Source organism: Helianthus annuus, chromosome 1, assembly GCF_002127325.2.
Source record: "Helianthus annuus cultivar XRQ/B chromosome 1, HanXRQr2.0-SUNRISE, whole genome shotgun sequence".
Taxonomy (NCBI): domain Eukaryota; kingdom Viridiplantae; phylum Streptophyta; class Magnoliopsida; order Asterales; family Asteraceae; genus Helianthus; species Helianthus annuus.
The window spans coordinates 147,306,820-147,324,317 of record NC_035433.2 but is presented as its reverse complement, the minus strand read 5'-3'; the positions used below and the strand labels follow the sequence as shown (position 1 = coordinate 147,324,317).

General features: G+C 38.4%; 2 protein-coding genes across 4 annotated transcripts; one reads left to right on the top strand and one right to left on the bottom strand.

Moving 5' to 3' along the window:
- Window positions 1–258: 258 nt before the first annotated feature.
- On the top strand, window positions 259–6,928 carry LOC110883917 (RAN GTPase-activating protein 1). Of its 3 annotated transcripts, XM_022131578.1 has the most exons (3): window positions 3,834–3,949; window positions 4,122–4,198; window positions 5,061–6,928. In XM_022131578.1, exons 2-3 carry the CDS (start codon window positions 4,125–4,127, stop codon window positions 6,751–6,753), a joined length of 1,767 nt encoding a protein of 588 aa, XP_021987270.1. In that variant the 5' UTR covers window positions 3,834–3,949; window positions 4,122–4,124; the 3' UTR covers window positions 6,754–6,928. The 3 variants fall into 3 exon arrangements, with proteins under 3 accessions (XP_021987284.1, XP_021987278.1, XP_021987270.1); XM_022131592.2 differs by lacking the exons at window positions 3,834–3,949; window positions 4,122–4,198 and adding an exon at window positions 259–320; XM_022131586.2 differs by lacking the exon at window positions 4,122–4,198 and having other exon boundaries at window positions 3,826–3,949.
- Window positions 6,929–7,811: 883 nt separating this feature from the next.
- Window positions 7,812–12,661, bottom strand: LOC110933900 (DUF724 domain-containing protein 2). The gene is made up of 4 exons (XM_022177103.2): window positions 12,122–12,661; window positions 9,753–9,899; window positions 9,002–9,098; window positions 7,812–8,446 (listed from the first exon to the last, which is right to left on the bottom strand). The coding sequence occupies exons 1-4, from the start codon at window positions 12,659–12,661 to the stop codon at window positions 7,812–7,814; spliced, it is 1,419 nt and encodes a 472-aa protein (XP_022032795.1).
- Window positions 12,662–17,498: the final 4,837 nt, after the last annotated feature.

Below are 17,498 nucleotides of genomic sequence, written 5' to 3'. Positions count from 1 at the left end.
AAACTTCTTATCGCTATGTCTCGGTTTATATGTTCAGGTCGGCGATTCAGTTCAGTTTGGGTCAAACAGCCCTCAAGTCTCATTTGTATAAAAATATGTTCGATTATATGTTCGTATTCGGTTAAAGTTAAATGAACAAACCCGAACATACGCCTAGGAATTTGTAAGAAACAGAATGAGAGGGAATAATATTATTTCAAAATTTATCAGGGAAAACAAACAGTATTATTATATAAATTTGAAAAACTCCAGACAGACAGACCCCATTAACTTCTTTCAACCGCCGGTCACTCTCGCCGTCCGATCTCAACCGCCGGCCGGTAAAAACCTCACCACTCCATCCATTTTATCCGGAAAGTATGGCCTTTTAAGCAAAGAAGAAACCCAAGAAGATGCTAAGAGAATCGAAGCCACATCCTTTGAAACAGCAAACCAACACTTTGAAAAGGAGCCAGATGGCGATGGCGGTTCTGCTGTTCAACTATATGCTAAACAATCCAGTACGGCAGAAGCAGCTTCTGGTAAGTTTCTAGAAGTTGTGGAATTGGCAGATGCAGCTTCTGGTTTGGCTGAATTTATCGTTTCGAGAAAAGAGTCGTTAGTTCAGATATTTTTGGTAGGTAATAAATTGAAGGATGAAGGTGTTATAACAATTGCTAAGGCCCTTGAAGAAGACTTTCCACGGTTGACTGAAGTTGACTTGAGCACCACTTGGATTAGAAGGGCTGGAGCTATGGTTTTGGCTCAGGCGGTTGTCGGTAAACCAGGGTTTAAGGTGCTTAACATTAACGGTAATTACATATCTGATGAAGGCGTTGAAGACGTGAAAGAGATTTTCAAGAATTCACCTGATTTGCTTGGACCGTTGGATTATAATGACCCTGGAGAAGGCAATCCTTTTTTTTAGGTTAAGGTAAGGATGTATGACTTGTTTTGTATTGGCATTTGAATTTACTTATGTTTCTGGCACCTGATTGTGCTTTTTTAATTCTAGTTTTCTTTGTTAATTTGAGTTTTGTTTTATTATCTGCATATTGATTGCTGTTGTTTGGGTATGTTTTTTTTAATTGAAGTCAAACTATAGAAAAAAGTGAATGGGAATGAACTTTTAAATTTGACTATACTGATTTTGATGCTTTTTCTTTCTATTTATGTAGAATCATTGTTTTGACCATCTAAATAGAAAAATAAAATTGGCAACCTGTTCGTTTAAACAATCTAGGTCATGACCCAAGAATTTTAAATGTGCTCGTATTTTTTTGCCACTTGTCCAACTTTGGTTGGTCTACTATTTTTTATTTCTTTTTCATTTATCAATCTAAAGTACTTTTTCTCCTAATAAATAAATTAATCAAATAACTTATCTTATTTCCAAACTATAAATAACCAACACTTTTTTGCTTCATCTTCTTGTAAAATATGCATTGGGAGTTTTTTAAAAAAAAAATTGCAATTTTCACTTTTTACCTAAAGGTTTTATTCTTTGAATTTTAACCCCAATGACTTTTTATCTTTTTAACCAAAGCTTTTCATCTTTTATGATTTAACCCCAATATTTTTTTTATTTTCAATTTGGTGTCTCATACTTCTCATCTTTCGCAAGTTTTTCGTTTTACGTTTCGGTCTAAGTTTTGCGAGTTAACACCGCAACGTGCATGTGGGATTCAACGTTTATCGTCTGTTTTTTCCCGTTTGACAATAATTTTTTCCGTTTGACAAGTTCGTCGCAAAGTGCGGGTCCTAGATCAACTTAGTTATTATCTTCTGCGTTTTACGTTTCTGTCTAATTTCTTCGCATTAACACGCTACAACAGGCATGCGTGGTTCAACGATTTTACGTCGGTTTTTCGTTCAGTGTTATTTTTACTTATTTTATTTTATTTTTTCGAGCTTTTCTGATGTTGGTGGTCGCTGGCATTGGCGTGACATTAGGGCTACTTGGCACGGTTTTATGAACGCATTTAACCCATTAATTTTTTATTAATACTTTGTTTCAAGTTTACCACCATATCTCCTTTACTTAAGAAAAACTATTTTTTACGAGCATATTTTTATATACGTGTCGGTATAAATTCGATTTGCTCTACGTTTTGACGTAAACTTTTTTGGGAAATGAGCAAGGTCAAATATAATATATTTTCGCGGTTAATTTTATGAATGTTTTGTAAATTTTGTTTCGAATCGAGTGGAGTCAAATTGTGGTTTCTTTTTTCCTTTTTCTCAAAAGATCTAATTAATCTCTTTTGATTATACGTGTCAGTTTTTCCGTTATACACGTTACATGTTCTATGTATAACTCGAGTTACATATAATACGTTATCATTGTATGGTATAAATTTGATTTACTTTATGTTTTGATCTAATTGCAACATTGAGTTCAATCAGATATGTCGAAATGCGTGCTTTCATATGGTTAACACATCGCATAACGTTTGAACTAATCCATTCGACGTTTGTGATGTACCCGCAGCGCAACGCGCGCGGGTGTTATTGCTAGTTTAAACTTAAAAATAAAACTAAATGCTCTGTATTTCTTAATTTTTTTTTGTGAACATGCCAGTATAAATTATACACTATATAAATTATCAACTTTTGTGTGCATTAGAAGTTGTAAACTATGTTTGGGGAGTTTTTCAAAATAAAAAGTTGATTTTATACTTTTGGTCCAAAAGCATTTGATTTGTTATTTTTAACCCAAAACTATTTGGGTTACAACTTTTAGCTCTAAACTTTTTATCTTTTCAGCTTAACCTAATAACTTTTTTACTTTCAACTTTGGTCTCCTGTACTTTTCATATTCTGCAAATTTTTCGTTTTACGCTTCGTTCTAAATTTTGCAAGTTAACACGGCGCAACGTGCGTGTGTGGTTCAACATTTTTACGTTTCGTTTTACGCTTTGTCATAAGTTTTGCAAGTTAATGAGATGCAATGTACGTGTGTAGTTTAACGTGTTTACGTCGTCTATTTTTTCCCTGTTTGACAAGTTCGTCATAACGTGCGGGTCCTAAATCGACTTAGTTATTATTTTCTATGTTTTACGTTTCAGTCTCATTTTTTCGCCACAAATTCAGTGTTGGTGGTCGCTGGCGATGGTATAACATTGATGCTATTTGACATGGTTTTATGCCCCCCGTCGCAACACGGGGGTGTTTTTTCAAAGAAAAAATGGTTATGCATATGGTTGTTGTAACCTTATCTTTGAGGGTTTTTAAAAAAAATTGATTTTTTTACTTTTCACTAAAAAGTATTTCATAAATTACTTTTAACACAAAACTATTTGTTTTTTTACTTTTAACCCAAAACTTTTTATCTCTTTTGTAATTTATCCTCGCAACTTTTTTTACTTACAACTTTAGCCCTTTATAGTTTTCAGTTTCCGCAAATTTTTCGCTTTATGCTTCGTTCTAAATTTTGTGACTTAACACATCGCAACGTGCCTCTTTGGTTTAACGTTTTTACGTTTCGTTCTAAATTTTGCGAGTTAACACGACGCAACATGCGTGTTTGGGTGAACGTTTTTACATCGTCTATTTTTTCCCGTTTGACAGGTTCAACATAACGTGCGGGTCCTAAATCGACTTAATTATAACTAAAGAATCCCCGCCGCATTGCGGCGGGTCGTAATTCTAGTTTTATTAAAAACAGAGTTCGTTTAAAAATTATTTATTTAATATAAATATGATTTAAATACACTTTATGTAGGTTGGGTTAGGTTGTCAATGTGGGTTAAAAATTAAGTTGGGTTAGGTTGTGTAGGTAGAAGAGAGAGAAATTAGTTTTATATTAAGGGTTGGGTTGTGTTGAATCGTGAATGTGACTAGTCTAAGAAACATAATAGAATGAGAGGGAAATAATATTATTTCAAAATTTATCAGGAAAAACTCTAGAACCCCATTAACTTCTTTCAACCGCCGGTGACTCTCGCCGTCCGATCTCAACCGCCGGCCGGTAAGTTAGTTCACTTTTCCTTTACACCTTTCAAACCTAATTTATGTAGTTTAGCGACTAGAGTTGATTTGAGATTGTATGTATCTGATAGCATTTGTTTCATACGGATGAATTAGGGTTCTAGACTTGCTTCTTTACTTCTAATTGTAACGGATTGTGTGTTTTTATTTAGGTTATGTTTATTGGGTTTAATATGGAGCAAAAACCGGATCTTTATTGTAGTTTCAAAACGCTACATTACTGCTATGTGTAAGTTATCTAGAGTATATAAGATGCATACAGGGTGATGTAGTGAGTAGTACGATAATGAAGATCAACACGTTGATTCTACGAATACCCGTGTGGTTCTTCCTCAACCCCCAAATTGCAACCCAAAGGCCACGGAATTTGAAGTGAAAAAATCAGTAGTTTCAAAATTAAATTCTGATCATTCATATTATTAGAGGGACATATAAATAGAAACCGAAATTCGAAATGGGCCTAAAAAAGATAACGGGCCAAACATACGGCCTAAAACAAAAAGCCCAAAATAGTTCAAAAAACATAAAAATGCAAATAAGTAATAGAAATAAGCGTTTTTTGGCCCGGACGATGACCCAAACCGCCGTAAGCGTTTGCAGCAAGACGGAGCTCGTTCTCACGTTCGTTTCGCCTGGTCGCACGCCCAAAACGGACCCCCGTAGCCCAAGTTAGAGCCATTTTAGTGAAGCCCCTTTTGTTACACGATCTTGGGCCTCCAAATACAAGATGGCCTGCTCTTCTACACTTGGGCCCGCATCACAGGGGCTATCATTTTGTTAGGGTTTGCTTGTTAATTTCTTATCTTTTAAATAAAAAAATGTTAAGCTAAAGTATATAAGATGGATACAAAGGCTTAGGATATAATAACCACAATCTAATCTATCATTTTGTTAGAGTTTGTTTAAGATTTTTAATCTCTTAAGCTAAACTATATAAGATGGGAAAAGAGGCTCAGGATATAAACATGATCTAATTTTACCATTTTGTTAAAGTTTGTTTAAAACACTCTTAATTTCTTATTTTATAAATGAAGAAGACTGAAGAGTGTTAAGCGGAAGTGCTAAATGTATATGACAATGCATTGTTGCAGATTCTTTGACATGGATTCAACTGCACAAAACCGCTTTCACTCGATTAAGCTGTGGCCTCCAAGCCAAGGCACGAGGCAAATACTTGTGGAACGCATAACCATAACCCTCACCACCCCATCCATTTTGTCCAGAAAGTATGGTCTTTTAAGCAAGGAAGAAGCCCAAGAAGATGCTAAGAGAATCGAAGCCGCAGCCTTTGAAACAGCAAACCAACACTTTGAAAAGGAGCCAGATGGTGATGGCGGTTCTGCTGTTCAACTTTATGCTAAACAATCCAGTACGCTAATAACGGAGGCTGTAAAAAGAGGCCCCAGAGTAAAACAAGAACAAGAGGAAATTACGTTCGAACCGATTGCACCAGAAAACAAAAAAGTTGTTTTTGACATTTCCAAAGGAAAAAGAGGCTTCATTGATGCAGATGAAGCTAAAGACCTGCTAAAACCGCTACAAGAACCTGGAAACAAGTATACCAAGATATGTTTTAGCAACCGAAGCTTCGGGTTGGATGCAGCGCGTATTGCTGCTCCTATTTTGGCCTCTCTAAAGGGTCAACTCACTGAAGTTGACTTATCAGATTTTGTTGCTGGTAGGCCAGAAGACGAGGCCCTGGAAGTTATGAAAATGTTCTCAGCGGCCCTTAAAGGTTTCGACTTGCGGTATTTGGACATTTCAGATAACGCATTGGGTGAAAAAGGAGTTAGGGCATTTAGTGAGCTTTTAAGTTCACAAAGTAACCTCGAGGAGTTGTATTTAAAGAACTACTGTATCTCACCAGAACAAGCTCCAAAAGCGGTGGTCGAGTTAATTCCTTCCACACAGAAACTAAAAATTCTTCATTTTCAAAATTATCGGACTTCCTATGAAGGAGCAATTGTGATTTCCGAACTTTTAAAGAAATCCCCGATCTTGGAGGACTTTAGGTGTTCGGCCACTTGGGTCTGTTCTGAAGGTGGAATTGCTTTATCAGAAGCACTCGCCACATGTACCGGTTTGAAGAAACTCGATCTTAGTCTTAATAACTTTGGTGTAGAAGCTGGGATTGCTTTGTCAGAAGCACTCGCCACATGTACCGGTTTGAAGAAACTCAATCTTAGTTTTAATGAGTTCGGTGTAGAAGCTGGGATTGCTTTGAGTAAAACCATTTCTTTACTCACTAATGTGACTGAAATTTACCTCAGTTACTTAAACTTGAAAAACGAAGGAAGTTTAGCGCTTGTTAACGCTCTCAAAGATTCCGCTAAGTTTCTAGAAGTTGTGGAATTGGCGGTAAACGGAATTACCGCAGAAGCAGCTTCTGGTTTGGCTGAATTTATCGTTGCAAGAAAAGAGTCGTTGGTTAAGATACTTTTGTCAGAGAATGAATTGAAGGATGAAAGTGCTATAAAAATTGCTAAGGCCCTTGAAGAAGACTTTCCACGGTTGACTGAAGTTGACTTGAGCTTCAATATGATTAGAAGGGCTGGAGCTAAGGTTTTGGCTCAGGCGGTTGTCAGTAAACCAGGGTTTAAGGTGCTTAACATTAACGGTAATTACATATCTGATGAAGGCGTTGAAGACGTGATAGAGATTTTCAAGAATTCACCTGATTTGCTTGGACCGTTGGATGATAACTTGGGTGATAATAATGACCCTGAAGGAGAAGAGTTCGATAATGAGGACGAGGATGCTGACGAGGATAAGCAGGATGAATAGAGGTCACATTTTAGGTATGATCGTTTATCTAGTTTACGTTTCTTATGACTTAACGTATTTAGAAGACAATCATAAATCCTTTTTTTGGGTTAAGGTAAGGATGTATGACTTGTTTTGTATTGGCATTTGGATTTATGAATCCTTTGCTGTTTTGGGTATGTTTTTTTTAATTGCAGCCAAACTTGAGAAGTATATTTCTTTGGTGGTTTAACTCCCACACAGACGACAGAATTTAAAGAAATTTGCCGTTCAAAAAAAGCATACTAGAATTCGTACCCTTGTAAACTAATACTTAAATTGGACCAGCCTTCCCTTCCACGTGTCTGCTTGTTCGACAGTGCAAGGTAGGGTTTTGGAAAGAAAAAGGGGGTCCGGCCACTCATCAGCACGGACCTCAGGTGCTGTCCAGACGATGGTGATGAATGGTGGCTGTAGTTCACGAGAAAGGGCGGTGGTGGCTCTAGGGTTCTGGCTACTGAAGGTCCTGCAGTGGCGTTGTACATCCTTGATGGTTGTGGTTTTCAAAGGTGGTGGTTGTATGTACGTACCTGGCGGCAGCCTTGGTCGAAACCGGTCACGGCTAGGGGTTTCCGGCGGGATTTGATAACCAGATTACCTTTTCTCTTTCTTGAGCTTGGTTTAAAACGGGTGCCTTAAGCGCGCTTAAGCGCAAAGCGACCCTAGGCGCAATGAGCAGCGCCTTGTGTGACATAAGGCGAGCTTTGTACAAAAAGCACCCAAAAAGCGCCCAAAAAGCGAGCTTTTTTGGAAAAAAAAATCCCATTGAGGCACGCGCTTCTCAATTGTTTTAGGTGTTTGACACACTTTTAACTTTGAATCTACAGCCTGATTATTTGACCCGTTAACCCGAACACACATATATCAACATAAAAGCCAAAAAGTTAATGTATGAACAAGGTTTTTCCATATTAACATAGAAACAGCAGGGTTAGTTAGTTAGTTAGTTAACATATCAAAAAATGACCATAGCAAAGACGAGCAGTTTTCCACGTCAGCTAGCCGTAATTTCCATAAACTATGCCAAAAGACGAGCTTTCTTACAAACAGGCGGCTGCAGGCTCTTCAAAAGCAAGCATCCATTCACTGATTTGGTTACGAACCAGAAGCATGTCTGATCGCAACCTTGTAACTTTATACTCCTTCCGTTTCCGCATAGTTTCAGCCCGCACCATCTTTAATTTCAACTCCTGCATCTTCATTTTTAACTGATAAATCTCCTTCTCCATTAAAGACTTTTCATGTTTGCACTTTCGAAGCTCCGTTTCAACTTCTTTACGCGTATCCTCTTGTTGACACATTTTGGTTTTCAAAGAAAGCAAGTCGTTTAAACGACCTCTAACTGGGCCCACGTCAAACCCATGAGTCTCCAAGTCGCTTAACGTTTCCAAGCTGTTGTTGAGTATGTCAACGGGATCATTCGGTTTTAAGTCAGAAAGACGTTGAACAAGATTCCCAAACGTGACCATGTTACCGATGGCTAAACCCTCACGGGATTCCTCTTTTGTTCGCTTCAGTGGTGAAAAGTGTGGCTTTTGAGAGTAAAACTCAATGGTGTCCCAGATTGGAGACCGCTTGATAAACGGCCAATCTTGTTGGTAGTCGGTGGTGGTTCCAGCACTCGCTTGACTCGGTGAGTTGCCATGCTGATCAGAAGGACTAAAACATTTACTTCCTATATAGATGACAAGTATGACAACGGGTCAGTTTGGGTTATTATTGTTAACCATAAAAAAATAAAAAATGGAGTAAAATGTCATTTTCGTCCCTGAGGTTTGGCTACTTTTGTGACTTTCGTCCAAAGGTTTGTTTTTTCGCATCTGGATCCAAAAGGTTTGAAATCTTGTCATTTTCATCCAGCTCGTTAACTCCATCCATTTTTTAACGTTAAGGGGTATTTTCGTCTTTTTAGACATTTTTGTGATGATTAAAGGGTTTGGGTGGGGAGAAAGTCTACAGAGGTGAATCTTTATTTCTAATATTGTTTTTATTTTAATAAAAAATGTATAAAACGACGGAAATACCCCTCATTTAACGGAGAAAAATGGATGGAGTTAACAAGTTGGATGAAAATGGCAAGATTTCAAACCTTTTGTATCCAGATGCGGAAAAACAAACCTTTCGACGAAAGTCGCAAAAATGGCCAAACCTCGGGAACGAAAATGACATCTTACTCTAAAAAATAACATTGCTAAACTGTTTGTTACAAGTTCGAAATCTAATTGAGTACCTTCTAGTAAACCGATTTGTTTTTTAACCACCAACTTTGGTGGTCTTCCCCTCTTCTTGTTTCGACGGCCCATGCCATCCTCGGACTCACGGGTTTGCTGATAACAATAATGGAAAGTCAAACTTCTGTGAATAAGTTAAGTCACAATTAGGGGTGTAAACGAGCCGAGCGCGAGCTCGACCAGGCTCGATCTCGAGCTCGTTTAACATATGAAAGCTCGAGCTCGGCTCGATTTGAGCTTTATCTCTGAAGCTCGAGCTCGTCTCGAAGGTAATTTTTCAAGCTCGAGCTCGGCTCGGGCTCGACTCCTTTAGTATTTATTAATTAATTTATATTAATTATAATTATTATTATACATATAGTTTAGTTATTTATTTATATTTATATAAATGGTAATTATTATTATATAAATATATGTTTAATATATTAATAAAAAAATATATAAACAGAAAGCTTGATTAAGCTCGCGAGCCGGCCCGAGCTCGATAAGCGAAGCTCGGGCTCGGGCTCGTTTAGTAAACGAGCTTGTTTTTAGGCTCGAGCTCGAGCTCGTTTAAGCTCGGCTCGTTTGAGCTTTTTTTCGAGCCGAGCTCGAGTAGCTCGCGAGTAGCCCGGCTCGTTTGCACCCCTAGTCACAATTCAGAGTGAGAAGACAACTGCTTACTGTGACGATTGTTTCGGGATGTGAACTTCGAAGAAAATCATCAGATATGGTTGTATCCAGAAAGGTTACAGTAACTTTTGTGTTTACCTTGCCACCTGTACCATTTACGGAGTTGTATCCTTTAGATCTTTTTCGCGATCCAGTGTTCGTTTTAGCAGAACATGAAGGGCCAACAGTTTTAGTTATTCGGGCTCGTTTAGAAGGTGTAGTGAAGCCTGATAACTGCTTTGGAGTCTGCATTAACATTAAAGAACAGATGCTATTCAAATATAGAACTAGATTGAACTTTGACTTTTATAGTCAAACAAACCATTACAATCTTTATAACTAGAGTAAACTGCCATTTTGGTCCCTGAGGTTTGGTCACTTTTGCCACTTTAGTTCAAAACTCAAACCTTTTGCATCTGGGTCCCTGTGGTTTCAGTTTTATTGCCATTTTGATCCAAAAATGAAATCAGGTCATATTTGCCTTATAAAATCCTGTAATTTTGTCATTTTCCTCAGGGGCAAATCAGGTCATATTTGTCTTATAAAATATGGTATTTATTTATAAAAAAGAAATGATCATTTTGCCCCTGCGGAAAAGGACAAAATAGCAGGATTTTATAAGACAAATATGACCTGATTTCATTTTTGGACCAAAATGGCAATAAAATTGAAACCACAGGACCCAGATGTAAAAAGTTTGAGTTTTGGAGTAAAGTGGCAAAAGTGACCAAACCTCAGGGACCAAAATAGCAGTTTACTCTTATAACTAAACTATACTTTGACATCAACAAATTACCCATAGTGTAAAGTCAATGTGAGTATGTTCATTAGCATTTCTACCACCTTATTCCTGCTCTCGTGTCTGCGTTAACGTTAAAGGACAAATACTATTCAAACATAGGTTTAAACTGACTTTGACTTCCAAAGTCAAACAAACCATTACAATCTTGATTCTTGAATAACATTCCTTTGACACAAACATATTTCCCCTAGTGTAAACACAATGTGTTGATTTCTATCACCTAATTCCTGCTCTGATGCCTACATTAATATTAAGGAACAGATACTATTCGAACATAGAATTAGTTTGACTTTGACTTTCAAAGTCAAAGAAACCATTGCAATCTTGAATAACTTTCCTTATGACATTTGATTCGGCCCGTTTCATTTATACGACAACAACAACAACAATCATACCCAGTATATATCATGTATACCTAATCTTTATATATTTTTTTTATTGGTGATCCCACCGCTCAACTTGAGGGGGCAAAGGTTAGAAATTTACAAATACAGTGCAAACGAGTCGAGCCGAGCCGAGCCCGAGCTCGATTAACTTATGAGAGCTCGAGTTTTGTTTTCAAAGCTCGAGCTCGGCTTGTTGGTAGTCTCTCAAGCTCGGGCTCGGCTCATTTATAATCTAATAAATAAATATATTAAATAAAAATAATATAAATTATAGACTTGTTTAGGGTCGCGAGCTCAATAAGTAAAAGCTCAAGCTCAGGCTCATTTACTTAACAAGCTTATTTTTAGGTTCGGGCTTGGCTCGTAAACAAGTTTAAATAAGATCGGCTTGGCTCATTTACTAGACAACTTTAAGTTAGGGGTAAATGTTTTTAAACATTAATGAAAACTAATAGTACACTAAGGCTCGACGAGCTTCACATGCCAGGCTTGAGCTCAGGCTCAGATAAATAAATGAGCTTTATTTTAGGCTCAAGTATGGCTCAGGCTCGATAAGGCTCGGCTCATTTCGAGCTTTTTCTCGAGCAGCTCACGAGCCACTCGGCTTCTCCTAGATTGACATCTCCTAGTGTAAAGTAAATGTGTAGATTTCTACATACCTAGATTGACTTTTGACTTTAATAGTCAAACAAACCACTACAATCTTAAACAACAAAAACAAATTTCCCCAAACTTCAGATCAACATTTACAGTAAAACTAGGGGTGTAAACAAGCCCAGAAGCTCGAGAGCTACTCGTTATTGGCTCGGTTAAAAGCTCGAACAAACCAAGCTTTAATGAGCCCGAGCTCGAGCCTGAATTAGAGCTAGCCCGAGCTCGAGCCTGAATTAGAGCTCGTTTAATTATCGAGCCCGAGCTCGAGCCTGAAATACAAACGAGCCCAAACAAAAAATTATTTATTTTTTATATAATATAATAATAATGATGATAACATTGGCGAGTCGAACTCGAGCCGAGCTGTGGCTCGTTTAAGCGATATTGAAGCGAGCTCGAGCCGAGCTTTTAGCTCGTTTGAGTTTCTCAAAATAGCTCGAGCCGAGCTCGAGCTTTGGTTTAAACTCGCGAGCCGAGCTCGAGCTCAAATAAGTAGGCTCGAACCTAGCCGAGCTCGAGCTTCATAAAAACATGACGAGCCCAGTCGAGCTCGGGCTCGGCCCGGCTCGTTTACACCCCTATCTGTAAAGCCATACACAATCACCGCAATCGCAAACCGAATATACCTTCTTCGGCGGAACCATCCAACGACAGTCAACCCAGTCAACATGAAACCTCAACTTTGACCCATCAAACACAAACTCCTCATTAAAATTTCCAAACAAAACAACATACTTCTTCACATCACCCTCACCAACACTCACACTTTTCACCACACCAATCCACCACCCATCTCTATAATAAGCATCCACAACATCACCCACCTCAAACTCCCCACCACCCTCACCCTCGCCCTCGCCCTCACCCTCCACCACCTCAACAACCTTAAAAACATCATCCTCGTTACGTCGAATGGTACGAGGTGGTGAAGGTCTTACAAACAAAGGGTCAACGACCTCTGTCAAAGGTTGTAGTATATTATCTTGTTTTGAAAACAATGTGTTGTAGGTGATTATGTAGCTGGTTTTGTTTGGGTTTTTTGTGTTTTTGGTTGGGGTGGTTTTGAGTTCGTTTATGATGGTGGCGACGTACCATGCATTACGGAATATAGGGTGGTTACAGGTTACTTCTATAATGGATCCTTTTGTGAATGAGGAGTTAGCCATTGTTGGGAGTTTGAAGGTTTTTTTGGGATTAGTGTATGGGTGAAGGGGAGATTGAGAGAATACTGTGGGATATTTTTGATTATATGGTTATTATTAAAATGTTAAAAATGATTGATTTTGGATAATGATATACAGAGTATTAAAAATTGTCTCTGAGTTTAGGCCGTGGGGTATGGGGCGGGAGTTTTGGCGTGGGTTGGGGTAAAATGTCCAAGTCATCACCCCGGGTGGGCTTGGGTTTGGGGCGTGGTCCTTGGGGCTTGGGTTTCAAGTCGGGCGTGGGGCGGGGGAGCAAGGTGACATGGCGGTTGCTGAGTGGCCCATTCAAAGTAGCCGTTGGGCTAGCCGTTGGGGGCTAGTTTAAAAAAAAAATTTCCTTTATATATACTTACCACATTTAACATTTTTCTCATACAATATCAAACACATAAAACACAATATTACCATGAGTTCTTCAAGTTATAGTGAATCGTCATCATCATCTGACGATGGTGCGGAAATATTTCTACAAACGATCGCGGCGGTGGTGAAAGCTATCGTGGAAGACGAAGACGATGAGGAAGAGACTCAACAACCTAAACGGAGGAGGAGGTACATCGCTTGTGAACGGCACACCGCTAACGATTTGTTGGTAAGCGATTACTTCTCAGCGGAACCTAAGTATGATGAAAAAATGTTTAGGCGTCGTTTTTGTATGAGTAAAAACTTATTTTTAAGAATATCTAGAGATCTTGAGGAGAAATATGATTATTTCCAACAAAAACCCGATGTAACCGGGCAATTAGGATTTAGTACGTGGCAAAAGGTCACGGCCGCACTTAGGCAGTTAGCGTACGGCAATAGTTCGGACATTATGGATGACTATTTAAAAATGTCTGCACGTGTAGCTATAGAAACTCTTCACAACTTTTGTTCGTGTATTCTAGAACTTTATAAGAAAAGATATTTGAGAAAGCCCTCCTTCAGTGACATGCAACAAATGTTGGAACATCACGCTGATTACATGGGCTACCCGGGATGATAGGTAGTTTAGATTGTATGAAATGGCCCTAGGAACTTTGTCCTACCCAATGGCAAGGTGCTCACACTAGTGGATTTCACGGGGTGCCAGCCATCATGCTTGAAGCGGTTGCGTCCCAAGATCTTTGGATATGGCATGCGTTCTTCGGTATGCCAGGTTCACATAATGATATTACCATCATACACCACTCGTCTCTTTTCAATGATCGGGTAAATGGTATAGGACCCAAAGGAAGTTTCTTTGTAAACGGGGTTGAGTACGTGTGCAGGTACTACCTAGTTGATGGGATTTACCCAGAGTGGGGGTTTTTGTAAAATCGTTCACAAAACACGGTACCACAGATCCAAAGAGATTAAAGTTTAACAGGGTCCAGATGGCTGCACGTAAAGACGTCGAGCGAGCATTCGGTGTTTTGAAGAAAAAGGTGGCGAATATTGGGAATTCCATGTCGACTATGGAACAAGGATCAGATTGGAAACGTGATGTACACATGTATCATTCTTCACAACATGATTTTGAAGGATGAAAGTAAAGCGGTCGTTACCTACTATGATGAGGATGACCCTCAACCAGGTAACGTAACAGACGAAGATAAAGCGGCAAATGAATTTTTAATAAAGTCAAGGGATATACATCAGAACCTTCGAGCTGATTTGGTGGAACACGTTTCAACGATTCCTGGGTTTGAAACCGACGAAGACGACGAAGAATGACTGTCTTTTATTTTGATAATTATTATGTCTGTTTATGTATATTTTTTTAAAAAAAAATAGGTAAGTTTATTTTTTGTATAATTATAAATATAAATATATATTATAATAATTGTTGATATGGCATAGCCACCCGCCCAACCCAAGCTCAACCCACGCCCCGTCATACCTCACGGACACGTAACAACCCCGTGGGCTGGCTCCCTTTACACGTGTCACCAAATGCCCAACCCAAGCCCCACCATACCCCACGGCCTTAATACTACTTTTATCATTTTGTATCCGGGTGCCTAAGGTTTTATTTTTGTTGTCATTTTCATTCAATTAGCAAACCGGGTTAAATTTTCTGTTAACTGCTCCCCTTTTTGTTGGTTTTCTCATTTAAATGAGGGTTGAATCGTCATTTTATGCCATAATATGTTTTAATTAAATGAGGAAAATAACAAAAAATGGGGGAAGGGGGAAGTTAACATAAAATTTTAACCCAGTTTGCTGGTTTGATAAAATGAAACCTCGGGGACTCAGATACAAAAGGTTTCATTTTTTGACTGAAGTGGCAAAAGTGGCCTAAACTCAGGGACCATTTTGACATTTTATTCTAAGTTAAAATTTTGATTTTTCTTGGAACGGCTACTTTTATTAAACCAAAATTAGCAAGGTGTTGGAGACAACATAGAGAAATTACATCATAAAACTACATCACTCTTTACGTTAGGCTTTTAAATGGAGAACTATTTTTATCTGGAACATGCATGTTGATTTAATGTCCTCCTTCGTCTTTGACACGGTTGTGGTCTTGTTAGAGAATAAGAGCTCATTTCCTGTTTTCCAAATGCCCCAACACAAAATAAAGATGATCACTTGAATAACTTTCTTTTTCCTACTATCCAAGTTCAAGGTGTTGTTTAATGAATCCAAAACCCGGACCGAAAATGCATAAATATCCGGAATTTTGCACCCCTTACTAACAAACTACATCACACCCGTTGAGAAGTGGCATGAGGTGAAAAGATGATTGTTAATATGCATATAACCGATTATAATTATTGTTATTATAGGATTTGTGTTTTTTCCAATATTAAAACATTATATATACGCACGCAAACATCAACATAAAAGCAAAAGATGTAATTGGATGAACACGATTTTTTCACACTAACATATAAACAGGGGGGTTAATACCAGGTTAATTAATTTACTAAAGGCAGTTTTTCCATGTCGGCAAACCATAGTTTCCTAGTACAATGCCAAAAGAAGAACTTTCTTACAAAGGAGTGGCTGCAAGCTTTTCAAAATCAAGCTCTAAAACATGTGTTTGCAACCTAACAAGTTCTTCCTCTTTCGCTCTCTGCACAATCGCAATCAGGTCCAACTTTGATTTCAACACCTGCATCTCTTTCTCCACCAAAGACTTTTCATGATTGCACTTCTCAAGCTCTTTTACAACTTCTTTACGCGTATCCTCTTGCTGACACATTTTGGTTTTCAAAGAAAGCAATTGGTTTAAACGCCCTTTTAAGTGGACCCACGTCAAACCCATGAGTCTCCAAGACACTTAACGTCTCCAAATTGATGTCGAACATGTCAACAGGATCATTCGGTTTGAAGTTTGAAAGCCTTTGAACAAGATTCCCAAATGTGACGATGTGAGCAATGGCTAAACCCTCACGATAATCCTCATTCATTTCCTTGAGTGGCGCGAAGTGTGGCTTTTGAGAGTGTAACTCAATTATGGCCCACATCCAAAGTTGTATTACATATATGTAGATATGTAAGACCAAGCGGTATGGGTGCCGGCTTAGGCCCAGCGAAGCCCGGCGCCGGTCCCCCACACCGCCCCCCTCGCCCCGTCTTGTGAAACCCGGCTCCTAGACGACGTTGTTGACGTGCTGCTTTCTCTCTCTCTCCTATTTGTCTTTCCTCTCTCTCTATCTCTCTCTAAATCAAATAAAGTTTTATATTTTTTAATTGTTGTGGGGCCCCATCCTCCACCCCCTATGTCCATCCCCTACAAGCCTCTCCTACGTGGCGTTGACGTGGCGGCCCATCCTCATGGGGATAAGCCTCCCCATACCCACTAGTCTAATACGTATATTCAAAGTTGAGAAAACACACTGCCGACCGCTATGGAAAAGTGCTTGCGGTCCACAATCTAATAAAATTGTATTACATATATTACATATGCACTACTTTTTCTCAAAAATATATTTTATTGGTATAATGCATTTATGCAGTATATTCAGAAAGATATATATTTTGGGAAAAAGGGACTATTGCATATATGCAATATAAGATGTACCACATATATGTAACTCTCCATATGCTCATTGTGGACCGCAAACACTTTCCCATTGAAGTCTGCAACGTGTTTTTTCAACTTTGGATATATGTAATACAAGTTCGGATAGAAGAAATACCCTGAGCTGACTTTACCTTTACTAGTTATAAAATTAAAAGAGATGAGAAGAAATAATATCAGGCCTTTTCATTAAACCTTTCATCTCTTATAAAGAGTGTACAACAAATTTAGATACACAGTTATAAAAATCCTAAAAACAAATTAAAATATCACAATAGACATATAATGAGAGTTAAGAGGTCTGAACCATTAAGAGCCCGTATAATGCTTAACCGTTCAGAGGAAAATGTCTGACCAATTTAGATAAGAGGTATAAACCATTCAGACTGACTGAGTATAATGCTTAATCATTCAAGGGCAAATGTCTGAATCATTCAGACATCTGCTCGCGAAACAAACAACCATTAAGTGCTGAACCAATAAGAGGAGACTTTTCTAACAACAATTTATAAATGGTAAATTGGATTTAAATAATCTCAATTTTCTCAATTTGGCCCATAAGAAATCCCAACTCAGTTATTTGCCGATATAATTCGAACTGGTCCACTTTTGGCCGATAATAGTCTGCGTTAAAAATAGCTTAACGAAATTAAGTTTTTTTCCGAATTACAAACCGGTGTTTTAGGGCTTTCGATTAGAACGAGGATACGCGTTGATTGATGTAAGATTTACCTCGAAATATTGCCCCAAACGACGAAAACGGTGCTTCAATTCAAATTATTATCAGCCAAAAGAAGACCAGTTCGG

Coding starts and splice junctions, on each gene's coding strand:
- LOC110883917 (XM_022131578.1), top strand. CDS start 4,125: ATGTTTATTGGGTTTAATATGGAGCAAAAACCGGATCTTTATTGTAGT. Junction 4,199..5,060: donor ACGCTACATTACTGCTATGT/GTAAGTTATCTA, acceptor GCATTGTTGCAG/ATTCTTTGACATGGATTCAA.
- LOC110933900 (XM_022177103.2), bottom strand. CDS start 12,661: ATGGCTAACTCCTCATTCACAAAAGGATCCATTATAGAAGTAACCTGT. Junction 9,900..12,121: donor GGATGGTTCCGCCGAAGAAG/GTATATTCGGTT, acceptor ATGTTAATGCAG/ACTCCAAAGCAGTTATCAGG. Junction 8,447..9,001: donor ACAAATCGGTTTACTAGAAG/GTACTCAATTAG, acceptor TCATCTATATAG/GAAGTAAATGTTTTAGTCCT.